Source organism: Erpetoichthys calabaricus, chromosome 1, assembly GCF_900747795.2.
Source record: "Erpetoichthys calabaricus chromosome 1, fErpCal1.3, whole genome shotgun sequence".
In the NCBI taxonomy this organism is placed as follows: Eukaryota; Metazoa; Chordata; class Cladistia; order Polypteriformes; family Polypteridae; genus Erpetoichthys; species Erpetoichthys calabaricus.
This window is the reverse complement of record NC_041394.2, coordinates 341,010,480-341,032,611: the sequence shown is the minus strand read 5'-3', so window position 1 is coordinate 341,032,611 and position 22,132 is coordinate 341,010,480. Positions and strand designations below refer to the sequence as shown.

At 41.2% G+C, this 22,132-nt stretch overlaps 1 protein-coding gene across 1 annotated transcript in view; it reads left to right on the top strand.

The window, feature by feature from the left end:
• LOC114668398 (zinc finger protein 569-like) overlaps window positions 1-17,182 on the top strand; it is a 31,196-nt gene extending 14,014 nt beyond the window's left edge. The window contains exons 2-4 of the mRNA XM_051934071.1: window positions 11,371-11,895; window positions 15,570-15,797; window positions 15,924-17,182. Coding sequence (XP_051790031.1) covers window positions 11,371-11,895; window positions 15,570-15,797; window positions 15,924-17,182 — 2,012 coding nt within the window. The remainder of the gene's footprint in view (window positions 1-11,370; window positions 11,896-15,569; window positions 15,798-15,923) is intronic.
• Window positions 17,183-22,132: the final 4,950 nt, after the last annotated feature.

Below are 22,132 nucleotides of genomic sequence, written 5' to 3'. Positions count from 1 at the left end.
TCTTTCAAAATAAGTTTGACCACAAAAATGCGATTTCTGTCTAACGGAGTTATTGTTTTCTATTTTCTGTTATTGAATGTGGTGAAAAGTCAGCGTTATGTGCCAAATCGAAAACAGGTTTCACAAAATCGCTCCACTCGGAGCTCCCACCGTGAAGGACTTTCAGGTGAGATTTCTTAATAGGGAAAGTCGTTATCTCTATCCGATGATACGTGATCATGGGCAGTGCATTGAGAAAGAAACGCGCAGTCAGGCCCCTTCTGCAACTAGGTACTCGTGACTGTTTCTGCTTACTGTTTGCTCGCTAACTTCTGCATATCGCTTCGAGAAAGCACTCGCCTCTGAGTCTTCCGCTTCGCTTTTTGAGTTTACGCATGCTCCATGACCGGCGGTAATACGCACGCGCAATCGCTCGCTCTCCTTTGGTTGCTCCCTCATCGTCATTTAGTTTGCAGTCTGTTCGCTTCGTTGTAGCGGGGTGCTTTGTCCTTGAATACGTTAGTAACGTTTGTGAAAAGGGTGTAACAATTAATAGAAAGATCACATAAAGTGTTCAGTCTTATCATTGCTCAGTTCTTTGCAGCCGTTTTGCTATCTGATTTAGTGCAGAGGCTAAATTGCACGTCACGTGCTCACTTTGCCTGGTCGAGGTGACCGTGCGGTTTAAATCCAATGTCCGGCAGGAGTGCCACCGACCTCCGCTAAGGGAATGAACGGTAGTGTTATTACCCTGGGAGCACCATTGGGGGTCTGTAACTTCTTAATGGGGCCCTTAGTACTTTTTAGAAATTAGCGTATTTTGCGCGATAAGAAACCCGGGGCAGTGATAGAAACGTGTTGGGGGCGGATGTTAACCTCTGGCCTTCTTAGCGATACTACATCGTGAAAACACAAGGTTGTATTTGCTCCCTGGGTTTCCAATTAAAAGACAAAAAACAAGTTTGAATTTGAAAACCTAAATTAATTATAATTTTTTTATTATTGTTGTAATAAATAATTACATTTAGGTATCAAATCGGTGTAAACTGATGTCATTAAAAAAATGTTACAAGTGTAGGTCCAGCTATAAAAAGTGGTGGGGGGAAAAAGTGTTAAAATCAAACTGATGTACAGTAGTGTGATGAATTGATTTTATTGACAGATTTTATATGGTGCCATGCATCAGTTTTAAGTAGTCATGTAGTAAATGTGTGTAATGTTACCAAACAGCCGACATGAGGTAACCTTCCTCTTTGATCTCCTTGATTCCCCAAGCTTTGAAGTTCTCAACTTTCATTGATATCAGGGATTTTATCATTATTTAATAATCAATTGAAGCTATGGTGAACATGACAGTCCCTAACCCTAACCCATAGATTTCTTTCACTTCTGACCAAGAATTAAACCAGTCAGTCAGTCAGTCATTATCCAACCTGCTATATCCTAACACAGGGTCACGGGGGGTCTGCTGGAGCCAATACCAACTAGCATAGAGCGCAAGGCGGGAAGAAATCCTGGGTAGGGTGCTGGCCCACCTCAGGGCATCCAGAAATAAGTAAAAAAATGAATACACTTTAATGAACAGGTTTTGAGATTTGACAATGTTGGGGTGCTCTTGGCTCCAAGATTTACTCTAAACAGGGAGCTGGAGCAACACGAACGGCTGACTTCAACATATGCCTATGCTTTGGTGAGCTATTGGATTACAAAAATATCAGAATAGAGCATTAATCCCATCCATTTTCCTAACCGCCCTGTAGTTAGTTTAATCAAGTGTCTTGGCTCCCTGAGGTTAAAGGTTACTCCTAATGTGATGTCGATTGTCTTACCCTTACCCATTATTCTAACCTTAACCTCACTGTAACTGGGCCCTAAGGTTAAAACAGTGTTATCTAGTGCCCTGATGTTAAGGTTACCCCTATCCTAATGCTTTATCCTTTTTCTTAGTTTTAACCCTAATTTTGTTAATAAAGCCCTAATGTTAATTAATATTCTGGGTCTTGATGTTAAAATTTGTCTTTAGGATCCATTTTTTTAATAAAAAGAATAATATTTAATTGCTGTATAAGTTTTAGTACCTTTTTTTAGCTGTGTTTATGCAATGAGAGAACCCTAATTTTAGTGTCCTTTTAATATCTATTTCTAGTAATATTTATTTTTCTAATTTATATTAAATATTATGTACTTCTTAATCTGACCAGTAGGGGGTGCTTCATTTGAACCTGCTAATCTGGATTGGAATTTTTAAACAAAAATGAATGGAAATTTTAGATATATTTTAAAACTGATTTTTAGATACATTTAGGGCAATTTTCATGGGGTTTTAATGTATGTTTTTAGACATTTTATAGAATAGGTGCATATACCTTTAAATAATTTATTTTTGAAACTTCGGGCCACTATCCCCTACACTAACACCTAACGAAGGGAGCTCATCATAGGACCCACGATAAGCCTAAAATGAAGAATTGAAGCCACCCTGTGAGACAATTGTTGTAAAGGATTACCCCATAAACCTTTAAGTGTGTAGTCTTTCAGAAAAAAGGCTATCACTCAGTTAAATGGTGATAGAAGCTGCACATCCTTACACCATGGATAGGAGACCCAGGAGAGCCTCCACCATCTTGAGGTATGGGTCGGATGTTTAGTACTAAATAACTACATGAATGCTATTTAAGAGACGACATGAAGAATAAATGTCTCAGGATGAGTGAGGCCTGTCCTAAAATACAGATGACAGTCAAATATAATGGATGGTGAGAGGAGAGGTGAGAAACACAAGTGATAGATAGATATCTTTATTGTCATTGTCATTTTTAGAAAGGAACAATGAAATTGAAGGTGCGGACAACTCCGTGTGAGGCATAAGAGTTAAAAAGACAAGAAGAGAGAAAATAATAACAAACCGAATAGTAATAAAAGTACTTTACAAAATATACAAATTGCACTTGTTGACTTAAGATCTATATTGCACATTGGGAGAATGATATTGAGCAGTTTTATTTTGAGTTCAGGGCCTTGATTGCTTTTGGATAAAAGCTGTTTTAACCCAACATGTTGGAGGAGATTGCAAGCACCTCGTTTTAGGGCAGGGTGGGGAATTGGGTTCAAACCCAGTGTGGTGTTGTCCCTTTTCCCATAGGAAACCAAAGGAGCCCATCACAGTTACCTTCAGGAGTTTTCAGGCTAAACTGAGAGAGCACTGAAAATGAATGAGGATTTATAATTCTTGGACATTCTATGGCCGTCAGGTTAATCGTTATGTAACTGTTAGTTAGGGGCTCTGCTTTTATTCAATTAGTCAGTCCTGGGTAAATAATTCACTAATCTTGCCGAATTTTAAAAAAAATGATCTTTGGACTGAAGAGTCTTCACTTTAGCTTAAAGTAAAACTTTATTAATAAAACAATTCTTCTTCATGATCATTCATTTAATGTTCTTCTGAAGAAGCACCCTCTAGGCTTGTCCACAAACTTAACTTAAAAGATGATGGCCATGTCTTGTAAGACCTCAAAGTGTCCTGCCCCTGTATTTCTCTGTATTACCTCTGGTGGGCTGGTGTGGGTTAAACTAAAGACCACCACCAACAATCTCAAAGGGGAGTCACTCTTTCATTGGGTTGTGATAATAATAATACATTTTATTTATTTGTAGGCGCCTTTCTAAACACTCAAGGACACTGAACAATAGATAAAACACAGATTATAAACAAGACTAAAATACAAAAATTAAAATCGGGCAGAGCAATTGTAATCAAAGAGAAAAAGCAGTCGTAAACAGATGAGTTTTAAGTTTAGATTTGAAAAGTGAAAATGATTCAATATTTCTAAGCTCATATGGTGGTGGGTTCCAGAGCTGGGGAGCAGAGCAACTGAATGGTGGTAAGACGGACGAAGGGGACAGTCAAGTGGATGGAGGAAGAGGATCTAAGGGTACGGGAGGGAATGGCAACATGGAGGAGGTCAGACAGATATAGAGGGGTGAGGTTGTGGATAGCCTTAAAAGTTAACAGCAGAATTTTGAATTGAATGCGGAACTTAACTGGAAGCCAGTGAAGCTGCTGCAAGACGGGAGTGATATAGTGAACTGTGGGTTTCCAGTAATGATGCGGGCAGCTGAATTCTGGACCAGTTGAAGCTTATAAAGAGAGTTGCGAGAAAGACCAAAGAGAAGGGAATTGCAATAATCCAGACGAGAAGTGACAAGGCTATGAACAAGGATAGCAGTGGTGTGGATTAACCTGAACTCCATTCCTGGTCTCTGCTTTCTTTTACCTGTTTATTTCATTTGTTGTTTGTTGTCTCGTTAAGTCATATTTATCAAATTCTCGGCACTTATGGACTCCATGATTTTTGTGACAGACACAGTCACACGTGCTGTTAAAATGCCCACACAGCCCCTCCTTTTGGGGTTTTTGCTCCTGCACTGCACCACATTCTGAAGGTTGCACTTCTGTGAACTGAAATCTGGCAGGCCAGTAGGACCAGGAGATGAAAAATGAAACAAAAGGCGAGCAGGGGTCAAAAACCACAACGATGAAAAAATAACTGGAGTCTCGGAAAGCTAATGAGCACATCAGAATACCGTGAAATTAATACGTCAATCGAGTGAAATGCACAAATTTGGATAAGACTTTGGTGTGCTAATACTATACTTCCTTAGAAGGCTGGCATCCTTCAACATCTGCAATAAGATGCTGCAGATGTTCTATCAGACGGTTTTGGTAAGCGCCCTCTTCTACATGGTGGTGTGCTGGGGAAGCAGAATAAAGAAGAGGGATGCCTCACGCCTGGACAAACTGGTGAGCAAGGCAGGCTCTATTGTAGGCATGGAGCTGGACAGCTTGACATCTGTGGCAGAGCGACGGGCGCTGAGCAGGCTCCTATCAATTATGGAGAATCCACTGCATCCACTGAACAGTGTCATCTCCAGACAGAGGAGCAGCTTCAATGACAGACTGAGGATATCGTTCCTCCCCCAAACTATGTGACTCTTCAATTCCACTCTGCGGGGTAAACGTTAACATTATTCAAAGTTATTGTCTGTTATACCTGAATTTTTATCACTCTTTAATATTGTTTTTTATCAGTAAGGTGCTGCTGGAGTATGTGAATTTCCCCTTGGGATTAATAAAGTATCTATCTCTCTATCTCTCGATAGATAGATAGATATATAGATAGAGAGAGCGAGCCGCTTTGAAGACATTGTGTGCCACGATTTCCAGGAGGCACAACCGTAACAACAGTATCTTAGCAACCAAGTCAGATCAATGTGCTGCTGAGGTTACACATTCAAGATAACAAATGTCGGTCTTAAAGAACAGGAAGTCCATCCATAAAGGCACATTTATTAATAAATACAAATGTGGGGGGCGATTTGTTTTCGATCTTGTTTGTAAAAATTGATTTATCTGTATGAATGATGTGTGATTTTAATAAAATCAACAAAAATAAATAAATACGAGGTCTGTCTTATCATACATGTGCATTTAGGAGATAGTTAACAAGCCTGGAGGTGAGTGAAATATCGCAAGACAAGGGGGTTGATTTGTGGTACTAAAGCCCCTCTCTCTTTTTCGTCAGACCCAAAGAAGAAAATAAAGTACGTATCATACTTCCAGGCTCCCAAGATGGCCGCCAAATGTCACTTCCGGCACCCTCTGATGACGTCCCTTCCGGCTCCAGCCAATGACCTTACTTATGGTCTGAGGAAGATGATGTCACTTACTCCATCACATCACTTCCACTTCCAGTTGACGTCGTATCCGTTTGCCAGTTTTGACGTCGTCTCCTGCCACCTCATTTCTGTCAGCCATTTTGTTCATATATAAAAACGGCATCTGTTATATTCTTGTTATCGACTGCTATTTTTGACTGCAATTTTTGCCCTAGCATTTTTCTTTTGTCCTTTGGACATTATACGAGGAATGTCCCCAACTTTTTCCCGTTGTAGAAGTGTTTTGTTTATCACAGTCTATTAAATAACGAGACTGACAGAATAACTCACTTCATTTATATAACAATTCTAATGCTTGTCCCCTTCAATATATTCCCCACTCCCAATTATGCACCAATGCAATCTTGGTGTGCACTGGTCGAAGTTTCTGTCAGCTGTTTCAAGACATCGGACATTTTCTTCTTTAATGCATCCATTGACTCAGAATGTGTTCCGTTAAGCACCGATTTCAATTTAGGAAAAACATGCGTGCACGAGACATGCAGTCCTCCGCGTAGGCCACAGTATGCACTTAAAAAGACTCAGTTGGTGTTTTGTTCAATATTACAAAAAATTTCAAATTGACACGTAAAGAAGAGTATAGTCTTAAACTTGACATTTACATATAGTCACAGAGAATCATAAGCATGTATGATAATACAGTAATCCCTCCTCCATCGCGGGGGTTGCGTTCCAGAGCCACCTGCGAAATAAGAAAATCCGCGAAGTAGAAACCATATGTTTATATGGTTATTTTTATATTGTCATGCTTGGGTCACAGATTTGCGCAGAAACACAGGAGGTTGTAGAGAGACAGGAACGTCAAACACTGCAAACAAACATTTGTCTCTTTTTCAAAAGTTTAAAACTGTGCTCCATGACAAGACAGAGATGACAGTTCCGTCTCACAATTAAAAGAATGCAAACATATCTTCCTCTTCAAAGGAGTGAAGCAAACAAATCAATGGGGCTGTTTGGCTTTGCGAAGCACCGCGGCACAAAGCTGTTGAAGGCGGCAGCTCACACCCCCTCCGTCAAGAGCACAGAAAGAGAGAGAGAGACACAGAAAAACAAGCAAGCAAAAATCAATACGTGCCCTTCGAGCTTTTAAGTATGCGAAGCACCGTGCAGCATGTCGCTTCACGAAGCAGCTGCACACAGAAGGTAGCAACGTGAAGATAATCTTTCAACATTTTTAGACGAGCGCCTTTATCGTCTAGGTGTGCGATCAGCCCCCCTGCTCACACCCCCTACGTCAGGATCAGAGAAAGTCAGCGCAAGAGAGAAAGAGAAAAGTAAGTTGGGTAGCTTCTCAGCCATCTGCCAATAGCGTCCCTTGTATGAAATCAACTGGGCAAACCAACTGAGGAAGTATGTACCAGAAATTAAAAGACCCATTGTCCTCAGAAATCCGCGAACCAGCAAAAAATCCGCGATATATATTTAAATATGCTTACATATAAAATCCGCGATGGAGTGAAGCCGCGAAAGGCGAAGCGCGATATAGCGAGGGATTACTGTAAACAGTATATCCTAATGCACCTTAGTATAGTAGAGGTTAAGTCACAAAAAGGCTTGTGGCTGCGTGTTTTTTATTTTTCTTAGCAAGCTGGAAACCACCGATATTTTATGACTCAAGGTCAAGTTTGTGGAGGGAGGCCAACAGGCAGGCCTGTAAACCGCCCGGTCTTCTCCAGAGGACTAGAGATAATGGTGGCCAGAACTGGATGGGTTCAAGGAGGGGAGAAGGCCTGCGAGGCGACCTTGATGGATAATACCGAGTGCCATGTTCATTAGGCAGGGAAATATTGGTGGAACCAAGGCTGTGGGAAATTGGAGTCAGAATGAGTGTTGACGGAACTGAGTCAGGTAAAACTGTAATACAGGTAGTCCCAGAGTTACAGTCTTCCGACATACGACTTACGAATGGGACCGCAGCTGCTCCTTCATCTGTCTGGGAGACGTGACGAAGGCTCCTCAGTAACTGCCGCTCCATCATCTCTGGCCTGGGGACGCTGCAAGCAGTGGCTGGGGGGGGGGGGGGGGGTAGGGGAGTTTCGCTGCTTGTGCAGTATAGTGTCCCTCGAGCGGCTCCGGTTGATGAATGGGGTGGTGGGGGCCGCACCCCATTCATTCTCAGTGGACGGCTGGGTGCGCGGCAAGTGTTGACTCGGGGTCCATAGTCACCAGGGCCACAGCTACCGCTGGTATGCAGGACAGAGGCTTAATGGGGCGGTTCGCTGCCTGCCCACCACGCTGCCGTCACAGCTACTGCTCCTGACTGGCCAGAGGCTGGATGGGGCAGAGGAGGGTGTTTCACTGCCCACCCACCACACAGCCTTGCAGTGTTCCTCGAACAGCTGCCCCGTTCATTCTCGTTGGGCGGTTGGTGATGCTGCAAGCGTTGACCCAGTTGTGGTTGAATGGAGACCATTGAAGGTGAATGGGGCAGCGGGGGGCAGCATTAATAATAATAATAATAATTCTTTGCATTTATATTGCACTTTTCTCACTACTCAAAGCGCTCAGCAATTGCAGGTTAAGGGCCTTGCTCAAGGGCCCAACAGAGCAGAGTCTCTTTTGGCATTTACGGGATTCGAAGCTGCAACCTTCCGACTGCCAGTGCAGCTCCCTAGCCTCAGAACCACCACTCGGGTGGCTGCCTGTTGAATGGGGGCGGTGGTGGGTGATTCACTACCTGCCTTTGGCCACACCCTGCTCACTCTTGGTGGTGGAGGTGACTGTGTGGTGGCGGGTGGTGAACCGCCCCTCGCTGTCCCCATTCATTCTCAATAGCAAGCCTCCTTGTACTGTTACGTACATAGCAGGAAGTTGTCTCTCGTTCAGTACGCCAGACGTGCTGACAGACATGCTATAACAGCCTTCCTGCTGTTATAGCGTGTACAGTGCTGTGCAGAAGAGCTCATCTTAACCCTTTGTCTTCACCTTTCAACAATGTCTCTGAAACACAAATCTGATGCAAGTGCTGGTGATACAGTAAAGAAGAGAAAAACCATCACCATGGAAAATAAAGTAGAAATAATAAAAAGGTCAGAGAGAGGTGAAACTCCATCATTCATTGGCAGAGCACTTGGTTACAGTCAGTCAACAATAGCATTTATTAAAATAATGTACCTGTTCTGACTTACAGTATCTCACAAAGTGAGCACACCCCTTACATTTTTGTAAATATTTATTACATTTTTTCATGGGACAACACTGAAGATATGACACTTTGATACAATAGTAAAGTAGTCAGTGTACAGCTTGTATAACGTTGTAAATTTGCTGTCCCCTCAAAATAACTCAACACACAGCCATTAATGTCTAAACTGCTGACAATAAAAGTGAGTAAACGTTTAGATAAACTGTTTGTAGTCCTTTTTCTCGTTGCCACTTGCAAAGTGCTAAGGGGTTTTTAGTCCCATCGTTGCAATCAGTTATGTGAGATTTCAGATGGACAAGTTCATCGCATAGAGCGGGTTCCAGATCATCTTTAAAAATCAAAAGCAGGTTTCTTCCCTCTTCTTCAAGTTCAGGAGAAGTCATGGCAATGTAAATGTACCACTCAATTTATTGAATGTATATGGATATAAATTTAAAAAACAGCATCTTATATGGTTGTTATTTCTTCTGTATATATGCCCCCCTGACTGCTGCGCCCTAGGCCATGGCCTAGGTTGTCCTTATGGGAAATCTGACCCAGGTTTCAACATTAAAGGATAAGTTTAATATTTTTCAAATAGAAGTGATTGTTTTCAGATATTTGGTATATATATTAACTTACCACATGAAATTGCGCTTTATAATTTAAGAATGCCTATCTTGCTCTTGTGTTTCAAAACCAAACTGAAGGGGTAGTAGTCCAAACATGGAAACAAAAGCCTTAACACTTACCGAACACAGGCACAAAAGTTTCAGTTTTAAAAGATGTGCCTTCCGCGTTTCTGAGACGAGTTTCAAATGGAAGCCATACGTTTGATCAGATTCTTTGCGTGGTTAAGGTAAGGATATGTTTCTCGTTCGCTTGTCTGCTCAGTAGTGGTCACTTATGGCTTCTGCAGTCCATGACCCTGACCATATAAATTGTTCAGGGCACATCAGTAATTTTAAATCGCCGGCCTTTTCACGTGTTTCTGTCTATCTCCCTGTCAGCTGGTTTGTGTGGCTTCAGCAAATCAAATACAGAATAACCCTCCCAGATCACAGTGGCACACCTAAAACCATTGGCCAAACCAAAGTGCATTCTTGATCCGATGTAGAACCGTCGTCATAATTTGAGTTTACCTCTGTTATAGCGCATCTATGTGAAAACAAATGTGGGGTTTGGGTCTGGGTCTGGGCCTGGGATCGTGAACGCGGCTGAGAGAATAAAACTGAATAAAAAAACAAAGCAAACCTTTACAAGTATCATAAATTAAACCGGCTGTTACAGAATGGAATCACAATTATGTTTTTATTCTAAAATAGTAAGAATACGAGCAGCTCACTTCTCAAAATGGACTCGTCCAGGATCGAACCCGTGAAGTTTTGATTACCAGACAACAGTTGATACTGTTGCACTACCGAAGAGGTCGTAGCAAATGCGTGTCAATGTCGCACCCTAACGCGGGTTCTTTTTTTGCACTTATATTTTTGAATAAAAGCGCAGTTGTTCTATTATATTTGTACCTTTTGTGAAAGTGTTTCTTTGATATTTGGAATTCAGGCTTCACACATTATACACTTCATGTGTACATTTTGTCAATTATTACTAAAACATGAAAAATGTTTCTGTTTTAACGATGTGTTTACATAGATCGTTGTAGACATGGAACACACATGAAATGCAAGTGTTCCAAATAATGATATAGTATTTATAAAAGGTGTCATTTTGCTTGACTTCTCACTCTATACAACTCAAAGCAACTGACACGCAGGTAAACAGACTTGAGCTGAGAAAACTGTGTGGGGTGGGGGGATATGATAGCAGGCTGCTTGCTGTTTGCTGCTTATCCACACATTTACAGGACAAAAGACGCTGACGGAGAGGTGCGAAGTGATTTATGGTGGGACTGATCTACGAGTTTTTTCGTAGGCTCTGGTAATTCTAGTGTTAAATTTCCAATTTTTGTCCAATTGTTTAAGTATATTCGTTTGAGTTTCTGCCTCATTGTTGAATATTTCTGTTGATCCTGTCTTTTGCACCGTATGATAAAACATTATGCTGGTAGATCTTTCTGTTTTCTTGATGCTGGTGCTAGTAATCTTAACATATTGTCAAATGCTCTCTCTCTCTCTGACTTCTTCACACAAGGTTTGCTGGAGGTAATCTCCTTCCTCGGCTGCCGCTTGGGTCTTCCACAACTCCCTTCCAATGATCTTTTCATTGCCACGGCCACTGCTTGTATAATAACACTGCCAGCTACACCTTACACTGCTCATTTGGAGTCACAGGTAACACCATCTGCACTCACTTTCTTCTTCACCGTATTAGTCTCTCGGGCCCTTCTGTTCGTGTTTCTCTCCCAGGTTCATGTGACTCCTCTCCCAGAGTTTTCCTGCCAAAAGCACCAGTGCTTACGAGGGGTCTTGCTGTAATGAGCTGTGAGGAATGACTGCAGGGGTCAACTCCTGTGTGTTTGTCTTTTTGGATTTACTTCTTAATTCTACTCTCCTCTGTCTGCAGATAACAAGAAGGCCACTATCTCAAGTTGTCCAGTATGGAGAAGGTGTGTCCAGCTGTCCAGGAACCTCAACATGTAAAATATGAACAAGGTGTTTCAGAAGAAGTGTGTAAGGATGTGGAAATGTCAAAACCCACACTGCACCGGAGCCTCCTTTTGACGCATGGCCTAAATGTTAAAGAAGAGGACTGTAAGTGGGAGTCTGAATATCTTGGACAGGAGAGTGTCTGCATGAAAGAGGGGGAGAAGGTGGATTGTGATAGTGGACCTATGGACTTTACAACAGACTCTGAGCTGATGTCTTCCAGCGCTGATGTACCAAAACACAAAACTGTCAACAGTATAAAGGAGGAGCACCTCGAACAGGAGAATGACTGGCAGTGTTTTGATCCAGATGAAGAGACTCCCAGAGTAGGATTCACCTCCAGTAGACACTCCTCCATACAGCAACATTCTGTCCAGGTGAAGTTGGAATCTTTGGAATTAGACATAACAAAGACTGCCAAAGTGGTGGGCTCAAGTCCTTTTGGAGAAGGTAGGTCCTAAAATACAAGAATTAGTACGAGGCCCTGGTATTGACCAGACAGGCTCAGAATTACATGCTTGATTTGGTCGGAGCCAAATTTAATCGTACACTTCATGTTATGTGCTGGACAAGTCATTTGCAGCAGCAGAATTAATCACTTCTTAGGCCCTAATATGGCCAGCATCGATCAGCATTAGGCTCAGTAATGGAACCTGTTTCAGTGGAAGTAAAATTTCCTTTATGTTTTGTAGCAAAGCAAAACAGTGAGTTTGCCCAGCCATAGGATTGTACCTCTGTCGTTTTGATTGATTGGGTGTTTTTAAGTAACGTCTAGTATGGTCTTATTGGCAGACAAAAGCTGGCATTCAATCATCAAAGACCCCTTGTTTTTATTTTGTTCTACCTGCAGTGTGTGGTAATGTTCCTTACTGGCATTACCAACGATTAAATAAAGTTAGTTTTGTATACTATGCATTGTTGAGAGAGACATTATTTGTCCTTTTCATCCAAAACTAATGTTTAAAGAAATAACGTTTGCCTTTTGGTCCATTTAGAAAGTGTAGTGGGATGTCTTTGCTAACGATATAAGTGGCTGCTGGGGAGCGTAATGCCGTATTTCGTGCAAGGGTGGAAAGACGGCTCTCCCATTGTCCGGCCAGGGTGGCGTTGTCCATCTCCCACACGTGCGCGTGCTTCCCATTACCTTGTAGCACTGGAAGGGCAAGAGACAGTGTCAAGAATCTTAGTTTTGGCCTTTGTCGGCCTATATAGGGATCCCATATCGGCAGTTGTCCAGGTGGTAGCCCCGAAGGAATAAAGAGAGCTTACTTTCAGTTGTCAGAGAAGCGCAGTTCATGTATCAAATATTGGCATAGCTATGCGCGTGCGTGCGCACCGGCTGCCTGCATTTTAATAGTAACTTTGTGGGGTGGTAGCCACAACTCTTTGTAGATGTATACACGTCATTGTGTGCATGTAGATGGATGATGTTTGGCAGCTTAATTGGTTGGTGTGATGTCGCCAAATATAAAAAGGAATTTCTCGCCTCTAAAAAGGGTCTTCTGGCTACACTGCGCTGAAAGAGGTACTTGGTAGAGCGATATCTTGAGTTTACCAAGCTCAGCGGCTTGTGTGTCTATTTTTGTAAATATTTTTTCCTTCCGGTATATTTTGTGATAAATGTCTCTTTTTCTTGTTCTGTTCTACAGCTCTGCACTTTGATCTGCATGTCTGCTCAGGGAAATTTTTCTAAACACTTCTCCAGTATCCTAAAAGTACTGTTCTGCTTCTAATCCTGTTCTGATTGACTCATAAACCATAGATACAAGACTATTGTTTAAAACATTTTTATTAATATAAATGGGGGGAAAAAAAAACTTTCATAATTCTGATTATTCTTTTATTATTATATTAAAGCCCAAACATTAAAGAGCCTCCTCAGTATCAGCAATAGATATTTAGCTACCATTTTATGTGGCTGCTTGTTTGGCACACAATGTCCAGAACGGTAAGATGTCATTAAAAGTTTGCTGCATCTGAAAAGGAAAATAAAATAGACAGTGTGTGAACCCCAACTTGATATGTTTGTAGCACAGGGTGCAGAGTGTGGCAAGCAGGACCCACACAACATCGTCATTCTTTGCAGAATCACCACAAGAGAAAAAAAAAGTAAAACTATTAACCCTTTAAACTTAGAAGGTGGTAGAAGTGAAAAAGTTGTCCAAAGGTTTGAAAAACTGCTGCTCTAAATGGTTCTCTTCCTCGATTTGCCCAGTCTTTGGTCTCTCTATATGTCCCTTCAAGAAGACCCTGCTGTGCCTCTGCCTGCTTGCAGACCATTCCTGCTCTTGAATAAGGGGTCAAGACTGGACATTGCTGCTTCATTTTCACTCCAAAGCTGTGGAATGATTTCCCTTTGGCTATTCAAACTACACCCAGTTTACTCATGTGCAGGCATCTTTAGAAAATGCCACTTTTCATTAAATATTTTAGAACTGCTTAATATCTTTTCTACAGGATAGTTGCTACTGTACTGAAAAAGGGTTTAGGATACTGATTTTTGTCTTAGTCTAGTGGTATACTATTATATAATAGCAGTAGTAGTACCCCCTCATGCTTGGTTTATTATTATTTTCTTTTGATTTTAATGCTTGAACCTTCTAATCATTCTTGTATGTATTATAACTTGCTTTAAACGTCACCTTGAATAATAGTCAGTCAGTCAGTCAGTCAGTCAGTCATTGTCCAACCCGCTATATCCTAACACAGGGTCACGGGGGTCTGCTGGAGCCAATCCCAGCCAACACAGGGCACAAGGCAGGAAAAAAAACCCAGGCAGGGCGCCAGTCCACCACAGGGCACACACACACACACACACACGGCACACACTATGGACAATTTAGAATCGCCAATGCACCTAACATGCATGTCTTTGGACTGTGGGGGGAAACCGGAGAACCCGGAGGAAACCCACACAGACACGGGGAGAACATGCAAACTCCATGCAGGGAGGACCTGGGAAGCAAACCTGGGTCTCCTAACTGTGAGGCAGCAGCGCTACCCACTGCGCCACCGCGCTGCCCAAGTGATGCTTATTTGTTTTTGAAATTCTTAAAAAATAGAGTTAGAATAAAGTGTGGAAACGTTTTGAACGTCCCTCGTATGTATTATTTTATACACTGTAATGCATGTTAGGAGTGACAGTTGCCAGGGCATGCACACACACACCCACACACCAAGCACACACTAGGGGCAATTTAGGGTCACCAGTGCACCTAACCTGCATGTCTTTGGACTGTGGGAGGAAACCCACACAGACACGGGGAGAACATGCAAACTCCACTGCACCACTGCAGCGCTACCCACTGCACCACCGTGCCACCCACCTTGGATAATAGCATCTTCTAAATAAATAATAACCATACAGCCAGGAGATTTCAGGACAGCACAAGGATGACAAACAATTGGGGAAAAAATATGTATATATTTCTATATAGCTGTCTTTTCTGCACCAGGATTCTGCTGAGCTGTGGTTCGCTCTAAACATTTTAATAACAAACTTCCAAATTTAAGTTATGTATTTTGCACACCCCACTAGCTTTTAATGCACCAGTGATTAGAACACAAACTGCTGATAGACCATATGCACCACCTGTTGGTCATTTTGGTTTGCCAAGTATGTAACACAATGGCTTACATTTGAATGACTGCAGTACAAGCGTTTACCACACATTTTGCATGGCTACATTTGTACTTGGTCCTGACTACATGAATGGCTCACATTTTCTGCAAAGTTATGAAACACAAAGTGAAATTCACACTTTAGGAGACTCTTCATATAAACATTTTTCCTGCTCATGTTTTTCACAAACAATTTATGTCATTTAATAATGTATAATTTATAAACTTCACTTAAACATTTTAATGGAGAGTGGCTCACTTCTATTCATTGCTCATCTGTGAATCAATTTCCAAGTTCACTTTTTTCCTTTTGCACTTAGCATTGCACTCAATTCAGAATGAATCCATTCCAAATAGATAGATAGATAGATAGAAAAAAATGAAACTGCTGGGGATGGTACACAAGTTGTGTTCATTTTCATTTTAAATCATTGCCTCTTGACAGATCTCTTTCAATATTTGTTAAAAGCTCACTTTTTATTTCCATATTTGTATTTCTGCAGCTTTACAAGACAATGGCAGCCTCTTCTTATCATCATTGGCTCAGACGGCTCTTCAGTGCAAGTCACAACAGACAGCAAATGATGAAAATATAATGACATTTGGATCAGAGAATGTGATAAAAGCCTCTTTTCCAGTGACTTCTCAACTTCAAACACATAATTCAGATTCAGCCACTGTCCACCAGGAGAGGAAAAACAGGTTTAAAACCAAATCTAAATCCAAAAATGGTAATCTGAATCAAACACAACAGAAGTCATATCAGTGTTCTGAATGTGGCAAACGATTCACACGAATGAGCAATCTTCTGATCCATACAAGAATTCACACTGGAGAAAAGCCATATTGCTGTTCAGAATGTGGAAAAGGATATGGCAGCAGTGGTGGCCTTCAGTACCACAGAAGAATTCACACTGGAGAGAAACTGTATTGTTGTTCTGATTGTAGTGAACAATTCAACACCAGCAGCGGCCTTCAGCATCATATTAGAATTCACATTGGAGAGAAGCCATATTGTTGTTCTGAATATGGCAAGCATTTCCCACAATTGAAGAGTCTTCAGAACGACAAACAAATTCACACTGGAGAGAGGCTATATAATTGTTCTGAATGCAGCAAACGATTCACCACCAAACACAACCTTCAGAACCACAAAAAAATTCACAGTGGACCCCAAAAGAATTCATACTTCTGTTCTGAATGTGACAAAAAATTTACCACCAGCAACGGCCTTAAGCTACACAGGAGAACTCATACTGGAGAGAAGGCATATTGTTGTTCTGATTGTGGAAAAGGATTCAACTACCACAGCAGTTTTCAGTACCATAGAAGAATTCACACTGGAGAAAAACCGTTTTACTGTTCAGAATGTGGAAAAAGCTTCATTGGCAAGAGCAGCCTTCAGTCTCATAGCAGAATTCACACTGAAGAGAAGCCATATCGTTGCTCTGAATGTGGAAAAGGATTCACGTACAAGAGCAGCCTTCAAAAGCACAGCAGAATACACACTGGAGATAAGCCATATGTTTGCTCTGAATGTGGTACACAATTTTCACAAATTGGTGTTCTTCAGGCCCACATAAGGACTCATACAGGAGAGAAGCCGTATTGTTGTTCTGAATGTGACAAACGATTTTCACAAATGGCTTCTCTTCAGATGCACATGAGAATTCACACTGGAGAGAAGTCATATGGTTGCTCTGAATGTGGGAAAAGATTCTCCTACAAGAGTAGCCTTCAGACTCACGGAAGAGTTCACACTGGAGAGAAGCCATATGTTTTTTCTGAATGTGGTAGACAATTTTCACAAGTGGGTGGTCTTCAGTCCCACACAAGGACTCATACTGGAGAAAAGCCATATGGCTGTCCTGTTTGTGGCAAGCAATTTTCACGAGTGGCTTCTCTTCAGATACACACAAGAATTCACACTGGAGAGAAGCCGTATGGTTGTTCTGAATGTGGAAAATGGTTTACCACCAGTAGTTATCTTCAAAAACACAAAAGATTTCATAAGAATGGAGACAACAGGGACAATACAAGTACTATGCCAAGTCCTAGCACCAAATATCAGAGAATGACAAAAGTAGAAGTGCAAAAATCACTACACAATCCATGAGCGAGTTGAATCGTATCATGTAAGTAAGCAAACCAAGACTTTGTGGAGAAATTGACCCAGAAGGAAGCCTTAACCCTTTGCAGTCGTATTTAATTTTCAACGTCACGCTACATTAGTCGTAATTAATTACTGAAAAAATGCCAATAATTACAGCAGTTATTTTTTTCAAGCACGTAGGAATAACACAGGCCACTTTTCTCGACCAGGCGACTGTGCAAATCGGTCAGAAACTTGCAGGGCCACCAGCGGTGGCCTGACGACCTGTAGCGCACTTTTTACTAAGGCCAGTTTTCTGGCCTAACGACCGCAAAGGGTTAAGAAATATGCTGGAGGGAGGACTGGAAACTCTTCATGCTACTTAAGTCTGGATGAGTGCCTTCACAAAGTGGATGTCGTTGCAAAAGATCCACACCAAACCTCATCCGGGTAAAACTACTTTTATAGTATAAAAGGGACCCAAAAGTAATTGTAACAGTGACAGCCCTATTGTAAAGGTAATTTTATAGTGGCTGTATGTCTCCCAGGATCAAAAGGTGTTCACCACCTGTCTCTGAGTTAGGGTAAGTGATTGTGGTAGCTATAGTGTAACATCTTTAGAAGAAGAGAAGAATACCACCAATGTGGTGCCAGCCCACACCACAGTTTAACAGAAAAGACTTAAAAGGTGCAACTTGAGCAAGAAATGAAGAGGGCTGGGCTGGACTGGACACAGTTGAGTGCTCAGTTGAAGATAATAAGAAGATCACGCACTGCTACCTTCATACAACAGATCCAGAATTTCCAGGACAAAACTAGAATCTCACAAAGTAATCTTAATTTAAAAAATAATGAAAGTGAAATGTAGGCTTTGGAGTAATTAAAGAAAGTTAAGTCAAAATAAATTAGAATATAATTGAAGAACAGCAAAACAAAAAAATCATACAGTAAAAAAGAGCAAGATTCAGGCGGGATGAAAATAGAGTGGGAGAAGACCTTGGATGGTGGGAATTAGAGGGACATAATATGGTGTGGCATTTAAGCCAATGGGAAAGTATCAGCAGCTAAATTAGCAGCTAGGCATATCTGAAACCAAATTCAGAAATTAACAACTAGATATTAACAGACTCACTCGAAAGATGACTATTACCCACATGTGGAATACCCTTACAAGGAAGTTATTCTCAAGTAAAGATATGCAAACAATAGAGAGAAGTTTTAGAGGAATTAAGGATGGAAGGGATGGAGTTATAGCAGATTTAAGATGACGTCAAAAGCCTATGTGTCACACAAACTGCCCAAAGGCCACAAAAGATGTCGGCTCTAAATAATTATGAAGTAGAATGACCAGGAATAGAAAAATCTAGAACAATACCAGCAAAAACAAGAACATTGCCCAGAAAACAACAGAAATGACCCTGACAATAGAGGACAGAAAAATTAAGGAAGATCTCCTGGACCTGATTGACATTGACAAATGCACACAAATCTATAAAGGAGCGATGTTACCAAGGATATCATTAGTATATTTTGTTGTACCGATGATGACAAATGATTCTCTCAGAGGTGCAATCTGCAAAACCAATACAGTACAAGGGTTCACATCAAGCAAAACTGCAGTATTCTAACTGACAAGTATCACAGTTTCACAATAGTAAGTCACAAGTTTGATACCCCAGCAGAAGCTGCATTTTACTTTGCAGCGTTTTTGTGCAAGAGGAGACAGACTAAGCATTTTAGGGACTGACTGAATACTTTTGTATACCACAGGAGAAGACGTAACCTAAAGATAGTCATCACTAGATAAAACAGACATGGACACCTTTATAAAGAAAGGTGAATGGAGACTCTGCTGGGTGGCTTTGATCAGCATCTTTCCTCAGCTCAACCAGGCCCAGGGTAAAGTCCAAATCAGACAGCAGTTAGTAAAGAAGTGATGAATAAATGAGATTACAGATAGGACGTAAAATAAAACAGACCTTTAGCCCACTGTTGCAGAGCCTTAATGTTAAGAAACTGCAGTCAAGTTTGTTTGCTCTGAAAAGAAAGAAAATTACTTAAACATGAAGCCAGGTGGCTGAGTAAACCCAATTTCTGTATTCCATCAGTTCTTCAAGCAAACTATTGACAGTCCATGGGAGGTACGGTGGAGCCTCGACTTGCATGAAGGTCTGACCTGGCCTTATAAACTCAAAAGAAATTTAGTAATATTCATGTTCTTGGCAAAGATGTACAATTTTACCTTTCTCCTGTCATTTTTCTTTGAATTGATTTTCAGTGTCTTTTGAGGTTGCTCCCATAATTGTATCCTAATAATGACAATTACTGAGTAGAACGCTGAATGATGAAAGGACGGACAGGACAAGATACAAAACTGGGAGCGCTAAATTCTATTGGAATCTAACAAGCACTTATGTGAATTATGTGGAGATAATTCAGTATTTTATTTTATTTTGCTTCTTGAGATTCTCATCATCCTGGTTTTCATTTTGCATTTCCATTTGTTCTGCTTATTTAGGTTGTTATTTCCTAATGGTTGAGCTAGGGGGTCTGACACTGTATTAGCCTTTATACAGTGGGACCTCAGGTCACGAACATCTCAGACCACATACAAATTGGGTTACGACCAAAAAGTTCCCCAAACTTTTGCATCTGTTCACAACCACACACTCTGGTGACGAACAAGCCAGTTTCCCTTCCGGTTCGTACGCACCGATGATATCCACACATGTTCAGTCTCTCTCTGTGCATTCACTGTGAACTCTTTGTGCTCTGTTTCGTTTCCTTTCTGGTTCGTACGCGCCGGTGATTTACGCATGTGTTCAGTCTCTCCCTGTATAGTACATTGTTCTCGGTCAGACGTGCATCGCGCAGAGGGACTTTACCTCAAAACTGTAATCCATTCTCCACCTAGTTCCTCCTCAGTTCTTTCATGCCAGAACTCGACTCATGCAAAGTTAGCTTTCTTGGTTGTTTATGGTTAGTTTTTGCATAAATTATGGATTTTTCAAAAGTTAATTTTTTCCATGTGCTTAAAACTCATTAAAAAAAAAAGCGTTTTGTAGCACTATAGCATGAACTGTTGCAATGTTAGTTTTTTCTGTTCAAGGTTTTCTCAGTGCTAGTCAATGTTTTTACATTTAGTTTACTATTACACTGTGCATTCTATGGTATAATTAACTATTTTTGTGCTTAAAAATCTTTAAAAATATATATATATTTACATTCAGCTCCTACGGTCCAGAATGGATTAATTGTATTTACATACAATCCTATGGGGGGAAATTGCTTCGGGTCACGACCAAATCGGGTTGTGACCAGAGTTTTGGAGTGAATTACGGTCGTGACCCGAGGTCCCACTGTACATCTTTTGTCATTTGTCACTTTGTCTCCTCTGATTGTTGTTAATTGTTATTATTAGGATATAATAAAGGGAGAAATTTTGACAAAACATTGAAAACCATCTGCTTAGGCATTGCATACGATGGAAAATTGTTGTCAATTAAATGTCAAATTCATGAGCCAGTTCAGGATGGGAAGAACACCTTCAGTGGTGCGTGTGTGGAGTCACTCAGTACATGGAAGGACATGATGAACTGGTTACTTCCTAAATACACTTGTCAATTACAGAAGTGCGGAATTACTTTCATTTCTCATGTCCTTGCTAGTTAGTGTTAAACAGGACCCCTTGGAGTCAGGATTCTGCTCCACTTCATTATATTGATTCTCTTATCAGCAGGAGCGGACTGGGTCTCAAAACCGGCCAGGGCATCCTTCATCGAGTGACATGACTAGGTCGACCCACTCGGCCCATTTATTCATTGTAATTTTCTTAAAATTTGTGATGAGTACGTGGCTCCCTACTTGCTATGAGCCTATCATATGAATTCTATCTAAACTATTGCCAAACTTAATCTGTACACTGTTGTTTAGACAACATACTTAAAAATAAAATGTAATGAAAAATAAAAATTTAGTAACACGGCTTACACGTTATTAGAGTACATGTCAAATGTCAATGTCATGTCCAAGTGCCAGTACCCTAGTAGGCTAGAAGCTGCTCATTTACAATGGAATAAATTATAACCGAGGTTATAAGGAAAACCTCACATGATTGAAATGTTCCATTAACTTAACGATAAACTGTAAATGTTCCGCCCTAATATGAAAAAATCCTATCCTGTGCTTTATAACTTTATTTCATCATACTAATAATCGCAGCTGAAAACCACTAATTATCGCTCACGCCAATGACCAGAGAACAATAAAATGCATAATACATAATCTAAATTAATTATTCGTACAGAAGAATTTAAATACTAGACATGAGATCAAATCCATCCATCCATTTTCCAACCCGCTGAATCCGAACACAGGGTCACGGGGGTCTGCTGGAGCCAATCCCAGCCAACACAGGGCACAAGGCAGGGAACCAATCCCGGGCAGGGTGCCAACCCACCGCAGGACACACACAAACACACCCACACACCAAGCACACACTAGGGCCAATTTAGAATCGGCAATCCACCTAACCTGCATGTCTTTGGACTGTGGGAGGAAACCGGAGCGCCCGGAGGAAACCCACGTAGACACGGGGAGAACATGCAAACTCCAAGCAGGGATGGACCCGGGAATCGAACCCAGGTCTCCAGATCTCCCAACTGCGAGGCAGCAGTGCTACCCACTGCGCCACCGTGCCGCCCATGAGATCAAATAAATTGCAATAATGTATATCGAAATGTAGTATCGGTATCGAAATAGAAATCGGCAAAAAGCAGTTTTGACCAATTTTTTCGCTGTAACGTTGTGTACTGACAATTAAAACAACTTAATGACACAATACGGTATATCATATAGGACTCTATAAATCACGGACAGATAATGTTTAGTAGTTTAGTCCATCCATCCATCCATCCATCCATTATCCAACCCGCTATATCCTAACTACAGGGACACAGGGGGTCTGCTGGAGCC